General features: G+C 36.3%; 1 protein-coding gene across 2 annotated transcripts in view; it reads left to right on the top strand.

Annotated features, from left to right (window-relative positions):
- Positions 1-14,114, top strand: part of TNKS (tankyrase) — a 220,061-nt gene that overhangs the window by 142,621 nt on the left and 63,326 nt on the right. For both annotated transcript variants that reach the window (XM_055139929.1, XM_004618903.3), the window contains exons 6-11: positions 739-833; positions 2,189-2,255; positions 2,643-2,829; positions 10,965-11,086; positions 12,109-12,200; positions 12,292-12,370. In XM_055139929.1, the coding sequence (XP_054995904.1) occupies positions 739-833; positions 2,189-2,255; positions 2,643-2,829; positions 10,965-11,086; positions 12,109-12,200; positions 12,292-12,370 (642 nt within the window). The remainder of the gene's footprint in view (positions 1-738; positions 834-2,188; positions 2,256-2,642; positions 2,830-10,964; positions 11,087-12,108; positions 12,201-12,291; positions 12,371-14,114) is intronic.

The following is a 14,114-nucleotide window of genomic DNA, read 5'->3' on the forward strand; positions in this document are numbered from 1 at the left end:
TTAAAAGTTATTTCTGATTTTCTTAAGTGAAAAGTTTTTTTTTGTAATTACCGTGTTAAATTCTAGCAGAGAACCTTTTAGTGACATGGTTAAAATGAAAATATGATAAAAACTAAATTTTCCTCTTGTATTTATGCAGCAATCTATTTTACAAAATAACAGTAATTGAAATACTATCTTTGCATTGTTTTTATATCCATTGTAGTAAATCAGTTTTGGCCTGTCACAAAGAACTGAATTGAATGAATCAGTCTGTTGTCTTACCTGTTTCCACCAAAGTGTTCTCATATACTTCTTTGGGGATGTTTATCAGTTTTTCGTATTAAAGAGAATTTTGAGAGCCAATTCTTTAAGGTTTATGACAAGATTGGGATATAAATAGTTAACAGGATTTTATTAGGATAAAAAAGGGTGCTTGCTCTGGTGAATAGGTGCCCTAATATATTTTTCAGAAAAGTGAGAGTGGTAATTCTTAGAAAGTAATATACGATAATATAAAACAGTTAAGGTAGGGCTTAGGACTAAAGGCTTTGAAAGACATGTAGGTAATAGGTAGGTAGAATTTACTCCAGAGGTTAGTGAACTGTTTCCAACTATGAAAGTAAGAATTTTTTGCAATTCAATCTAGTGTTTTCTGTGTATATTAACCTTCATTGTGTTTTAATCTGAGCAAGTATGGATGAAGGGACAAATCAATAATTGCTTGCCTAAAGAGGGAAATGTGTTTTTCTTTTCTAGTCTACTCCTTTACACCTAGCAGCAGGCTACAACCGGGTTCGGATAGTGCAGCTTCTTCTTCAGCATGGTGCTGATGTTCATGCAAAAGACAAAGGGTAAGTGTATTAATATATTTCCCTTGTAGGTCTTACTCCTGGATTATAATGCTTTGTTTTCACCTTCTGATATGATGTAGTTTTAAAGCTTTAGCCAAGGCAAGTCTTCTGTGCCACTTCTTTTTCAGCTTGTGGAGAACTATAGGCATGTTTACAACTAATGTTATTGCAGTTTTATTATTTGAGATAAGAATTTTTTGTTCTCAGTCACCAATTTTTCAGCTTTTTAAGTTACTTTTGAGAAAGATCAAAAAATAGGTATCATTTTCATCAGGTACAAAAGGATCATTTCTTAATAATAATTCAAAACATTCTTAATTTTTTTTTCTCCCTGACGAAACCTTGGAAATTTAAACTAAGAAAACATAAAAGATCTTTATGAAACAACAGTGATATTGCGGGGGGGGGGGTGAGTAGGAGCCAAGAAAGCAGTCATGTTATTTTACGAATAGGTTGACTTTTGGAAAACTTTGTACCGGTTTTCTCTCTAGTCTCCATGGACATGTGAATCCTGTCTGTTATCCTATGTGATTCACTAACATTTCTCATTATCCCATCTTAATATCTAAAAGATATTTCACCCTCCTACACAGGTAAAATACTCATGTTACACTGATGATTTGCATAGTGGAAGCAAAACCATGGCTAAGAGTACCTTTCACTTTGCCCCTCTCCATCACAGGAAACAGAAATAAAGAACTCAGTACTTGAGACAGCAACAAAAAGCAGAACCTTCCATTTCAAATCTCCTTTTCGGTGCTTGATTTCTCTCTTGCCTGTGCCAGGTTTTGTGCCATATGTGAATGGTATCCCAAGAGTGCAGGGGCACAAATGCCTGATGCTCTTGGACATCTCTGTTTCTTTGTGCATGTCTGAAAACAGATGGGTGTACAGTAGGTGTGTGACCAAGAGAAGTGCACCACACAAAGGGGATCTTTGACTCAGTCACAGTGATACTTTTATACATGCAAGTAATAGTAGTTTGGACATTTGATTCTTTTGCTGGAAATTATCCTGAAGATGAAATAAAATAATAGGAATGTTTCAATTGACTATTAACATTTATTTTCTATAGCTACTTAATCTATAAAGCATGTACTGTTCATTAGCACATGTTCTTTCACCTAAATGGTTTTCTCATTAGATTTTAATTTTTAAGTTGAAGGATTACACAAAAAATAAGATGAATTTAAAGTTTTTGAACCTAAACTGTAATTTATAAAAACATCTTATTTATTATTTCTAAATATTTTATAATGAAATTGTGTTAAGATTTATTTGATTTTTATTTCTTAGTGCTTGTATAAGAACTTTTTTAAAATTTAAGTATGTTAATATCCCCTCTTTTTGTTTAGTGGACTTGTGCCTCTTCATAACGCATGTTCATATGGACATTACGAGGTCACAGAACTGCTACTAAAGGTAAGAGAAATTTAAAACACTGAATGAATGCCATCTTATTTTTTTAACTTGTCACAATTTTTCATGTGTTTTATTGCCAATAAGATCTTTAAGAGAATAGTTTATTTTTAATAGCTAGACTTTCATCTACTCTGGAGATGCCTGTGCTTCTCTTCCCTTATTTCTGAAACAAATTTGCTTTACTGCAGACACAAAATATACATTACCACTACCTGAATTATTTTAAAGTATTCAACTTATTTAAAGTTGTTTTTGAAAGCTGAAATTTATAAAAAAATTAAAAACATGTATTGAAATTTCAAGGAGTTATAATTGAAAGTGTTAAGTCATTTGCATTTTATTTGGTCTAGAAAGATCATTTCAACCTAAAACTTTCTCTCTGTTCAGCATGGAGCTTGTGTTAACGCTATGGATCTCTGGCAGTTTACTCCACTCCATGAGGCTGCTTCAAAGAATCGTGTAGAAGTCTGCTCTCTCTTACTTAGCCACGGTGCTGACCCTACATTAGTCAATTGCCATGGCAAAAGTGCTGTGGATATGGCTCCAACACCTGAGCTCCGGGAGAGGTTGACATGTATGTATTTATGTCTTGATTTGATTGGGGGAGAGGGGAGTGGATTGTGTTTTATTGTTTTGTTTCGGGGCTATACCTGGTGATGCTCAGAGGTTACTCCTAGGTCTGCTGCAGAAATTGCTCCTGCCAGTGCTCAAGGGACTATACTGTATGGGATGCCGGGGATTGAACCCAGGTTGTCTGTGTAAGGCAAGTGCCCTACCCACTGTACTATCGCTCCAGCCCCTGTCCTGATTCTGTTTTACTTGTAAATGGAGCTCTCTCATTTTCCTTTCATTTTTATAACATCCTATTCTTACACATAATATACTAGTTTATAAGTCTCATAATCTTCATTATACATGCACTATTTAATTTTGTATTCCAACTGAATTTAGGTCCATGTGGCAAAGCTTTCTCTCCATAAGGCTGATAAGGATGATTCAGTCAACCATTTATTGACTGTCTGCTATGTCCTTGACACGTGTGGAAACACAGCAGTGCATAACCATAAAATTCTCTCAGCTCAGTGTTTGTATCTTGTGCCACTGGTGTTATATCTAACATGATTAAACACTCATGTGCCCTTGTCCCTGCAAGGTAGTATATTTATGGTTCTGTGTGTGTTTGTGTGTGTGTGTGTGTGTGTGTGTGTGTGTCTGTCTGTCTCTGTCTCTGTCTCTTTCGCTCTGTCTCTCTCTGTGTCTATCTGTCTCTTTCTCCCTTACTCCCTCTCCCTCCTCTAACCTTTGTATTTCTAGTATTCTGGTTCATACCCCTCACTAACAACTTTCCAGAGCGTGTATGCTTCATGTTTTTATTTCTTAGGTGTGTGGAAGCCAAACTGCCATTACTTTCTCAAATTTAAATATGATCATTTTTATGATTCACCAATTGTGTACTATTCCCAAGTAGTAACTGTGTGTACATTTGTCTTTAAAATATTTGTTTTAGAATAGTTTTAGATTCATAGAAAAGTCACAAAGGTAATAGTTTCCATACATCCCATTTCCAGTTTTCTCTATTAGCATTTTATATTACTATGGTAAATGTTACACAATTACTGAGCCAATGTTGATACAATATTAACTAACGGCCATAATCTGTTCATATTTCCTTAGTCTTTGCTTGAAGTTCTTCTCCTTTTCAGGATCTTATTTAGATAGGATGTACTTTGTAATAAGTTGTTAGATATTGAGATACATTTATTTGTACTTCTGACTATTTGGGTTTAGTTAAGCTAGTTGTCATCTACCTAATTTTCAACTGAAATATAGTTTGCAACTGTGCTAATATTTATGTATTGGGCATATAATGTTACTGTACCACACCCACTTCCAAAATAACAATATCTCTTCTCCACTGTCCTAGGTACCTTTTCTTTTACCTCTTCTTTGCCCCACCCTTTTAGCCCCGTTTACCCCTTTTCCCCCAATCCTGCTTGGCTAACCCAGTTATGTTGGCAGAGTCTCAGAGCTTATTTTCATTGACCTATTCTCTTACTTTGTTTCACTCTTTTTTAAAGATGGGTGCTCAGGGCTTACTTCTAGCACTATGCTCAGGGATCCGACCTGGGCCTGCTAAGTGTAAGGGAATTGTTTCACCTGTTTATTGTCCTCTCACCCTTGCTTTGTTTCTTTATACTCCACTTCTGAGTGATAAATTCCAGTGTTTGCCTTTCTTTTGACTTACTTGTCTTGCCTTAGACACTCTAGCTCCATTCAAGTTGTAGCAAATGCAAGATTTATTTTTTTCACTTATAATTGAGTGATAGTTCATTGTGTACACACACACAGACACCACACACATACGGACATACATATACACAGATAACCATGCACACACATACACACAAAGATACACCCTATTTTTTTATCCAGTCTTTCTGTTATGAACAATTGAACTGTTTGCATCTTGCATCCATCGCAGCACTATGATGAACAGGATGGGAACATAGCTCTCTGAACTGTCATTGTGTATTCTTGGGTTAGATACCAAGGACTGGAATTCAGTGTCATCTGATTACTCTATTTTAAAGTATTTTGTTTGTTTTTATTTTCTTAATTTTTATTTTTGAATCACCGTGAAGTACAGTTATAAACTTATGAACTTTCATGTTTGTATTTGGTTTATATCCCTCCACCAGTGCCCATTCTCCTCCACCAACATTCCCAGTATCCCTCCCACCACCCCCATCCCAACCCCCACCACCTCACCCTACCTCTGCAGCAGGGCATTCCGTTTTGTTCTCTCTCCTGTTGGATGTTGTAGTTTGCAGTAGAGGTATTGAGTGGCCATTATGTTCAGTCTATAGTCAACTTTTGGTATGCAGCTTTCAACCTGAGTGGGTCCTCCCAACATTCTGTACTAGGTGTTCCCTTCTCTGTCTCTGCTGCCTTTTCCCCCAGCATGTGAGGCCAGTTTCCAAGCTGTGGGGCAGAACTCCTGGTTCTTATATCTACTACTCTTGGGTGATAGTGTCCCATTCTGCTACTTTATATTCCACATATGAGTGTGATCTTTCTATGTCTATCTCTTTCTTTCTGACTCATTTCACTCAACATGGTACTTTCCATGTTGATCCACTTTATGCAAATTTCATGACTTCATCTTTTCTAACAGCTGCATAGTATTCCATTGTATAGATGTACCAAAGTTTCTTTAACCAGTCATTGTTTTCCAGATTTTGGTTATTGTAAACAGTGCTGCAATGAACATACAAATGCAGATGTCATATCTGCTATACCTTTTTGCCTCTCCGGGATATATTCCCAGGAGTGGTATTGCTGGGTCAAATGGGAGCTCAATTTCTAATTTTTTGAGAATCATCCATATTGTTTTCCAAAAGGGCTGAACCAGTCGGCATTCCCACCAGCAGTAAAGGAGAATCCCTTTCTCCCCACATCCGCACCAACACCGGTTGCTTCTGTTTTCTTGGATGTGGGCTAGTCTGTGTGGTGTGAAATGATATCTCATTGTTGTTTTGATCTGCATCTCCCTGATGATTAGTGATGTAGAGCATTTTCTCATGTGCCTCTCAGCCTTTCGGATTTCTTCTTTGGGAAAGTTCCTGTTCATTTCATCACCCCATTTTTTGATCGGGTTGGCAATTTTCTTCTTATGGAGTTCAACCAGTGCCTTGTATATCCTTGATATCAACCCCTTATCGGATGGATATTGGGTAAATATCCTTTCTCATTCTGTAGACTGTCTTTGTATTTTGGTCACTGCTTCTTTGAGATGCAGAAGCTTGTTAGTTTAAGATAGACCCATTTGCTTATCTGTTTTCACTTGCTTGGCCAGTGGCATGTCATCGTTGAAGATACTGTTGGCTTCAGTGTCGTGGAGGGTTTTGCCGACCTTGTCTTCAATGTACCTTAGCGATTCTGTTGAGGTCTTTAATCCATTTTGATCTGACTTTTGTATATGGTGATAGGTGGAGATCTGAGCCCATTTTTTTGCATGTAGCCGTCCAGTTTTGCCAGCACAATTTGTTAAACATGCTTTGCCTGCTCCACTTCACATTTTTTGCTCCCTTATCAAAGATTAGATGATCATATATTTGGGGGAGGGGTGTCAGAATATCCAACCCTGTTCCACTGGTCTGCGGCTCTGCTTTTGTTCCAATGCCATGCTGTTTTAATTACTACTGCTTTGTAGTGGAGTTTGAAGTTGGGGAGCTTGATTCCTCTCATTTTCTTTTTCCCAAGAATTGATTTAGCTATTCGTGGGGGCTTATTGTTCCATATGAATTTCAGGAGTCCTTGCTCCATTTCTTTGAAGAATATCAAGGGTATCCTTATAGGGATCGAATTGAATTTGTACAATGCTTTGGGGAGTATTGCCATTTTGACAATATTAATTCTTCCAATCCATGAGGGGATATTTTTCCATTCCTCGTGTCCTCTTTTACTTCCTGAAGTAGCATTTTGTAGTTTTCTTTATACAGATCTTTTATCTCCTTAGTTAAGCTCATTCTGAGGTACTTGATTTTTTGAGGCACAGTTGTGAACAGAATTTCTTTTATCATATCGCTTTCTTCTCTCTCATTATTTGCATATAGGAAAGCCATGGACTTTTGGGTATTGATTTTATAGCCTGCAACTTTACTATATGAGTCTATTGTTTCTAGGAGTTTCTTGGTAGAGGTTTTAGGGTTCTCTAAGTATAATATCATATCACCTGCTATTTTAAAGTTTTGAGGGAGTGTTCATACTATTTTTGATAGAAGCTGAATTAGACACCAGTTACATCAACAAAATGAATGAAAGTTCTGTTTTCACCGTGTCTCTATTGGCATGGCTATTTCTGCCATTTTTGATCCAGGCAGTGCTTTATGATGTGAGGTCTTGTCTCCTGGTTGTATTGATTTGCATTTCCCTAGTTACCAGTGATGAACACTTTTTTTAATGTGTCTGGTAACCATCTATACCTGGTTATTTTTAAGTGGTCCCATGGATTGTGTTTTTTCTAACACTCAGGGTTTTAAAGAATTGAAATGCCTAAGAAAAATCTTTAAATGATAGCTTTTTAAAAAAACACAGTTAAAGCTTTGCTAAGCAGCATATAATTGTAAGCATGTTTCAAACTAGTTTATGTTAAAACAAATTTTTTTTAATTTTGATTTTATTTAAGTGGAAATTTAAACTTATTTTGGAAATGGAACAGATGACATCCACTAGATTATAGGCCAATTCAAACCAGATTATAACTGGGCAGATGTCTTAGCATTGAATCCTTGACAAAGTACATTTATTTTCTCTCCCACTCAGAGTTCTTGCCATATGTTATTTTGCATTATATTGCATTATATAGTTCATGTTTTAGTGTTTATATCTTATCTTTCCGGTGGAATTTAAATTCTTAGAAAGACCTGGATTTTGGTATTCTTTTTCTTTTAAACATCTTTGCAGTGTCTTGTTACCTAGTTTTTAAAGTGCCATGTTTGCATTTAGGCCTGTGTATCTTATACCGTCAGTGTGCCCAGCATAGTGCATAGTGTGCCCAGTGGATTTGTTCAGTTTAATTGGGCCTAAGATGTTATTTCCTTCCAGTTTCTTTGTTTTAATTTAAATTCTTGGATGAGCTTTAGCCTGTGTCAAACTCCCCCCCCCCTCACCACTTTTCAATCATTTTGCAAATTTTGAGTATTTGGAGACTTAACATCTCATTTCACCAGTCTCGGTGCAATGTAATCTTTAAGATTTAAACTAAATTTCTGTATTTTAGTAAGGGGAGTACTCCCCTCACAAGCATAATTTTCAGTCGTCTTAATTTCTCTGTTATTTTTCTTAAAAGAGATTTTGCCCAAAAAAAAAAAAATGGGGCTGAAGTGATAGCACAGCAGGTAGAGTGTTTGCCTTGCCTGAGGTCACCTGGGTTTGATTCCCGGCATCTCATATGGTCCCCTGAGCACTGCCAGGAGTAATTCCTGGGTGCATGAGCCAGGAGTAACCCTCTGTGCATCGCCGGGTGTGACCCAAAAAGAAAAAAAAAAAGATTTTGCCAAGGAATTACCTGTAAATAAGGAGTTACTGAACTTGGAACATTTCTAACTGAAGACATTTCTACAGCTGTATGTTAAGTATTTGCAATTGCAGAATTCTTTTTAATAAAATTATAGAGAAAACATAAATAGTTGAGGTTTTGTTTTATGTTTTTTTTTTTCTCCAATTTTGGACTTTGTTCTTTGTTCTTTTTTTAAACCTCCCACTTTATCTCTCCCTACCCTCTCTCCTCAAGTAACCTTAATTTTACTACAGAAGTCCATTAAACTGTCTTTTTCATTTTGTCTTATCTGATAATCATTTTTTCTATTGTATTTTACATGTAGATGAAATTATCCAATATTGTCTTTTTCCAATAATCTTATTATTAGGCACTTTCAATTACTTGCATATTTTAACTATTTGAAATAATGCTATGATATAGCTTCTTTAGCTATAAAGCAATGATATAGCTTCTTTTTTCATAGTTCTATATTCTTTAGATACTCAAGTGTAATTGCTGGGTCAATAATACATTTTGACCATACCATGGTTACCACATTTTTATCGTACACAATTTTTTTTCTATTTTTTTAAATTTGTTTTTCGGGGCTGGAGCAATAGTATAGTGGGAAGGACATTTGCCTTGCACATGTTCGATCCAGGTTCAGTCCCCATCATCCCATATGGTCCCCCAAGCACTGCCAGGAGTAATTCCTGAGTGCAGAGCCAGGAGGAACCCCTGAGCATCAATGAGTGTGACTCAAAAACCCAAAAAAAAAAATTGTTTTTCTAAGAACAGATGATCAAGATAGTGTTCTGCACCTGTTGAGATGGAAAATACTGACAGTTGTTTTTATTCTTCTTAAAAATGCATTTAGAAAACTTAAGTGGCATTTTATAAATATTAAGTTTCAGGGCAATTTTGAGTAAATTGCCTACTTTTTTTAACCTAAAGTTTAAAACAAAAACTTTTCATAACCTGTGTGTTTAGAAGAATTACAGTTTTTCCTCTCTTTGGGTTATTTTTAATTTAAGTGTGTATCAGTAAAATAAAATTTGAAAATATAGGCAAAAATTTAAAATTTTTTCCCTAAAAAGCAAATATAAAGGAATATTTTGCTACTGTTATTTGAGATTGTACTATTCCACTATAGTTTCTTAATTACCTGCATATGCTATCTTTTTCCTTTGTCCAAAATTTCATATTTAAGTTTATCTGAGCCATAATTTTTTAACTTAAAGGAGTAATTGGAAAGATAGAATTGCTGTGATTACTTTTATAGTTAGAGAATATTTGTCATTTGGGAAAATGGTAATAAGATTGAATTCAGTTTCCCTTTCTCCAGAACAGTGGTTTTCAAACTTTTATGCTTATGGATCAATTCCAGTCTGCACACTGGCAGTTGAAAACCACTATTCTAGGCTATGACGCAAGATGAAAACATGCATTTTGCTTGAACTCAGTTATCTTTATAGTATCTTTCTTTTCAGTTTTCAGGATACTGTTTATTCCATATGGTAGTTAATAATTTCTGATTTTGTTTGTTCCTGAGTTTATTATCAAAATGGAAGTCTATAGTCTTATTTGAAAAATACTGATTTTCATTTCATTTGACTTGGATTTTTTTTTTATTTACAAAGATTCAAAGTCCTATGCTTTGGGGAATTTAGCAGTGATAAAGGAGTAGTATAAAAGTGGGATTTCCCCACTCTCAGCTTACCCGGGCTTATCTTATAAATTGTTTGACTTTCATTAAATTTTTGTTATGAACATGCCAAGCAATGGGCTGAAAAATTAGTACAGAAATGGGCAGTTTCGTTGCTTAGTATTAATGCAGGTTTGATCCATAGCACCCCATATGGTCTTTCATAATTGATCCTTCAGCATATTACAAAGAAGTAAGACTTGAGCAACTGCCACGTATGACCTAAAAAACTGAAGAACAATAACAAATAAATGCGTAATACTAAATTGGATGATGGGCCTAATATAGCCAAAGCAGTGTGTCCTGTGATGTAAAACTTAAGTACAAGCTAAATAAAATTTTTCAATTCTCCAACTCTAACACACTTTCATTGTTGCATTCTTGAGAGAGAATGTTGCATTCTTGAGTCTCATTCTTTGAGACAGAACATAACCCTGTTAATATTTTGGTGATCAGAATTTTCTTTTTTTCTGCCATTATTTATCTTTGGTTGTTTTGACACTAATAGTAACCAAACTAGCTAAAGTAGAGATAGTACAAAATATTGGTTCAGCCTGTCCTTCCTTTGGCTGCTTGAATATTTATGTAATAATACATGCTTTCATATCAGCGAGTATAGGTATAGCTTCTTTGTTTAAAGCTATTAAAGTGGCCCAGTTTGTATTCACTGGTTATGTAACACGATTCCTTTTGGTAAACATTGATGTTGCTAGTTTTAAAGCTGTCTAAAATATATTTATATGTGGAATTTTATGAACTGTAAGGGACAGTCCTGTTTCAGAGCATACATCTTCTATATTTTTCAACATCCTCTCATCCTTTGCATTATCATCACAATTATTTTGGTATTGCCAAAATATGTAATGTTTTAAACTAGTGGAGTTTTTTAGGTTTTTATAATCATGCTAATTATTTTGTAGATTTAAATTTTATTTTTGTCTACTATTTTTTTCATTAACAGATGAATTTAAAGGTCATTCTTTACTACAAGCAGCCAGAGAAGCAGACTTAGCCAAAGTCAAGAAAACACTTGCTTTGGAAATCATTAATTTCAAACAACCACAGTCTCATGAAACTGCACTGGTAAGATTCTATTATGTATGCATTCCTTGAATACATGCACAAAATTAAACTTTTTTATTTAGAAATGTAAAAGAAACTTCAGAAGTACCAAGGATTTGCCTTTTATTGTTCCAGTGATTTTTAAAATCATTTCCAGAGGGCCTTTCATGGGTGAGAGAGTATTTCATCAACCTTGATTTGGAAATTATTTTTCTTTGCTGGGTGTTGGGGGGTGTAAAGGGCTAATGGGCCTCACCCAACAGTGCTCAGGGGCTATTCCTGGGTCTGTACTAAGGGGTCACTCAAGGCAGTGCTTTGAGAACTTCCCTGATGCCAGTGATTAAATCAGGGTCATCTATATTCAAAGAAAGTCTCTTAACCTTTTTTTGACTGTTGGTGGAAAACCCAGAGATGCTCAGGGGTTACTCCTGGCTCTGCACTTAGAAATCATTCCTGGCGCTGCTCAGGGGACCATATGGGATGCCGGGGGTTGCACCTGGGTCAGCCTCGTGCAGGAAAACACCCTCCTCGCTGTACTATCACTCTGGCCCTGAAAGTGTCTTAACCCTTGTACTATCTATGCCCCAAATCTTTTTCCCTCAAAAATAAAATAGCTTTATTTGGTAAATATGAGAGAAAGAAAAGGAAGAGGGAATACCATAATATAGGAAAGAAATCATACATCTCCAATTGGAATTTATTTTCACTTTTGGATTTAAGTGGATAGCAAACTACAGACCAAGTAACTTATTTTTATAGTTTGGGAGAGGTATTTTAATACTTTCAAATAAATATATACTGGGTATACTGAATAAACTATTGGCTAAAGTAAAAGAAAGTTTCTCTGTTTTACTGAGAGCATCATTTCACCTGAACCTAAGGTTTATGTTCTGGTTGAGGAAAAATCTAGATCGTCTCCAAAATATAAGTAAATTCTGACACTCTCTGACATAACAGCGTTTAAAACATTAGCAGGTGCTGTTTATTTAGAAATCTGCTTTTAAGTCATCTACCTTACCAACTTAGTTTTGCTTACTTTACAGCACTGTGCTGTGGCCTCCTTGCATCCCAAACGAAAACAAGTGACAGAATTACTACTTAGAAAAGGAGCAAATGTTAATGAAAAAAATAAAGAGTAAGTAGAATTGTAGGGAGTTGTTCAGTTCTTAAAGGGCAAATGCAATAGATGTTCATAGCTCAAATTTCCCATTTTTCCCCCCATCTAGTTTCATGACTCCCCTGCATGTTGCAGCAGAGAGAGCCCACAACGATGTCCTGGAAGTTCTGCATAAACATGGAGCAAAGGTAAAACCTGACACTAAGCACCAAACTCACAGATCCCAAGACTGTTTCAATTAATTTTATAAGAGACTGTTAGGGTATGTGTGTGTGTTCATTGATTCTCCTTCAGAGCCAATTTAGATCTTGCTAACTTCTTTTGTTAGTAACTTTTTTGGTGCTGGAGATTGAAGCCAAGACCTCATGCTTCTTTCTCTATGTTGCCTCAGTCCAGCTAGTCCCGGGTATTACCTCCCTGGGAGTTCAGTGGGAAGGAATTGACAGTAACAGCTAACCTATCTTTTCTCTCTCACCATGTTGTGACTGAGTGCTCTTTGACCCTCTCTGGCCCCTAAACACATTTCTAATTGAAAAATAAAAAGGTATCTGTGCGCTTAATTTTTTTAAAAAAGTTTCATTTCTTTACCTTTCTCTGTAATTATTTAATGAATTTTACATATGTGTTATAAAATACAGTGTAGCACTGTTCGATTCGTTTGAGTTGACAAATGAATAAGTCTATATTTAGAGGGGGGGCTGGAGGGATAGTATAGTGGATAGGACGTTTGCCTTACATGCAACTGGCCCAGGTTTAATCCCCCAAATCCCATATGATCCCTGAGCCTGCCAGGAAAGATTCCTGTTGCAGAGTCAGGAATAGCACCCTGAGCATTTATGGGTATAGTCCCAAAACAAAACAAAAAAGGTGTTTGTTGAGAGGACTCTCAAAAGTTTGTTTTGGGCCATACTGTGCTCTGCTCAGGGCTTACTCCTGGCTCTACACTCAGGGATCACTACTGGTAGGCTCAGAGTACAAGATGGGGCATAAGGAATGAAGCAAGCTTGGCCACTTGCAAGGCAAGCGCCCTACCCCCTGTACTAGTTCTCCATCCCCCAAAATATTTCCTTACTTTTGGGGTGCCAGGGAATGAAACCAAGACATCATAAAAAGAAGGTCATTGCTCTACTACTGAGCTCTATAGCCAGTACCTCAGATAATTGGAGGAGGGTGTCCTTGTGCCACAGCTGGCAGTTCTCAGGTTTTACTCCTAACTCTGTGCTCCAGAGTCACTACTGATGGTGTTCTAGGGATCATACACTGTGCTTAGGATTAAAACAGTATCAACCACATGTAAGGTAAGCACCTTAACCTCTGGACTCTCTCTCCAGCCCACAGAAGATTTTTTACTCATAGATACATATCCAAAATTTGGCTATCTTTGCATTAGAAGGACAATTGGTATTTTTAATTTAAAAGTCAAGATGAACACAAATAAATGGGAACAGTTCATTAAATTTATTGCCTCTTTTGTGAGTACAACTACTGTTTTTTTTTCTTTTTGGGTCACACCCAGCAATGCACAGGGGTCACTCCTGGCTTTGCATTGAGGAATGATCCCTGGTGGTGCTCAGGGAACCATATGGAATGCTGGGAATCAAACCCCCATTGGCTGCGTGCAAAGAAAACACCCTACACACTGTGCTATCACTCCAGCCCCTACTGCATTTTTTTTAATATAAATATTTTGTCTCTTGGACAAGTAGTAAATACTAAAAAAAAGACCCCCTGCTACATTTTAAAAGCATTGTAAATTCATTACTGTTTTTTTTTAATTGAGTCACCATGAGATACAGTTACAGCTTTATGATTCATACAATGATCAAACACCCATACCTCTACCTGTGTATCTCTTGTATTACTTGTCATCCTGTTGCTCATCAATTTGCTCCAGCGGGCGCCAGTGACGTTTCCATTCATCTCTGTCACATG

This window comes from Sorex araneus, chromosome 1 (genome assembly GCF_027595985.1).
Source record: "Sorex araneus isolate mSorAra2 chromosome 1, mSorAra2.pri, whole genome shotgun sequence".
NCBI lineage: Eukaryota > Metazoa > Chordata > Mammalia > Eulipotyphla > Soricidae > Sorex > Sorex araneus.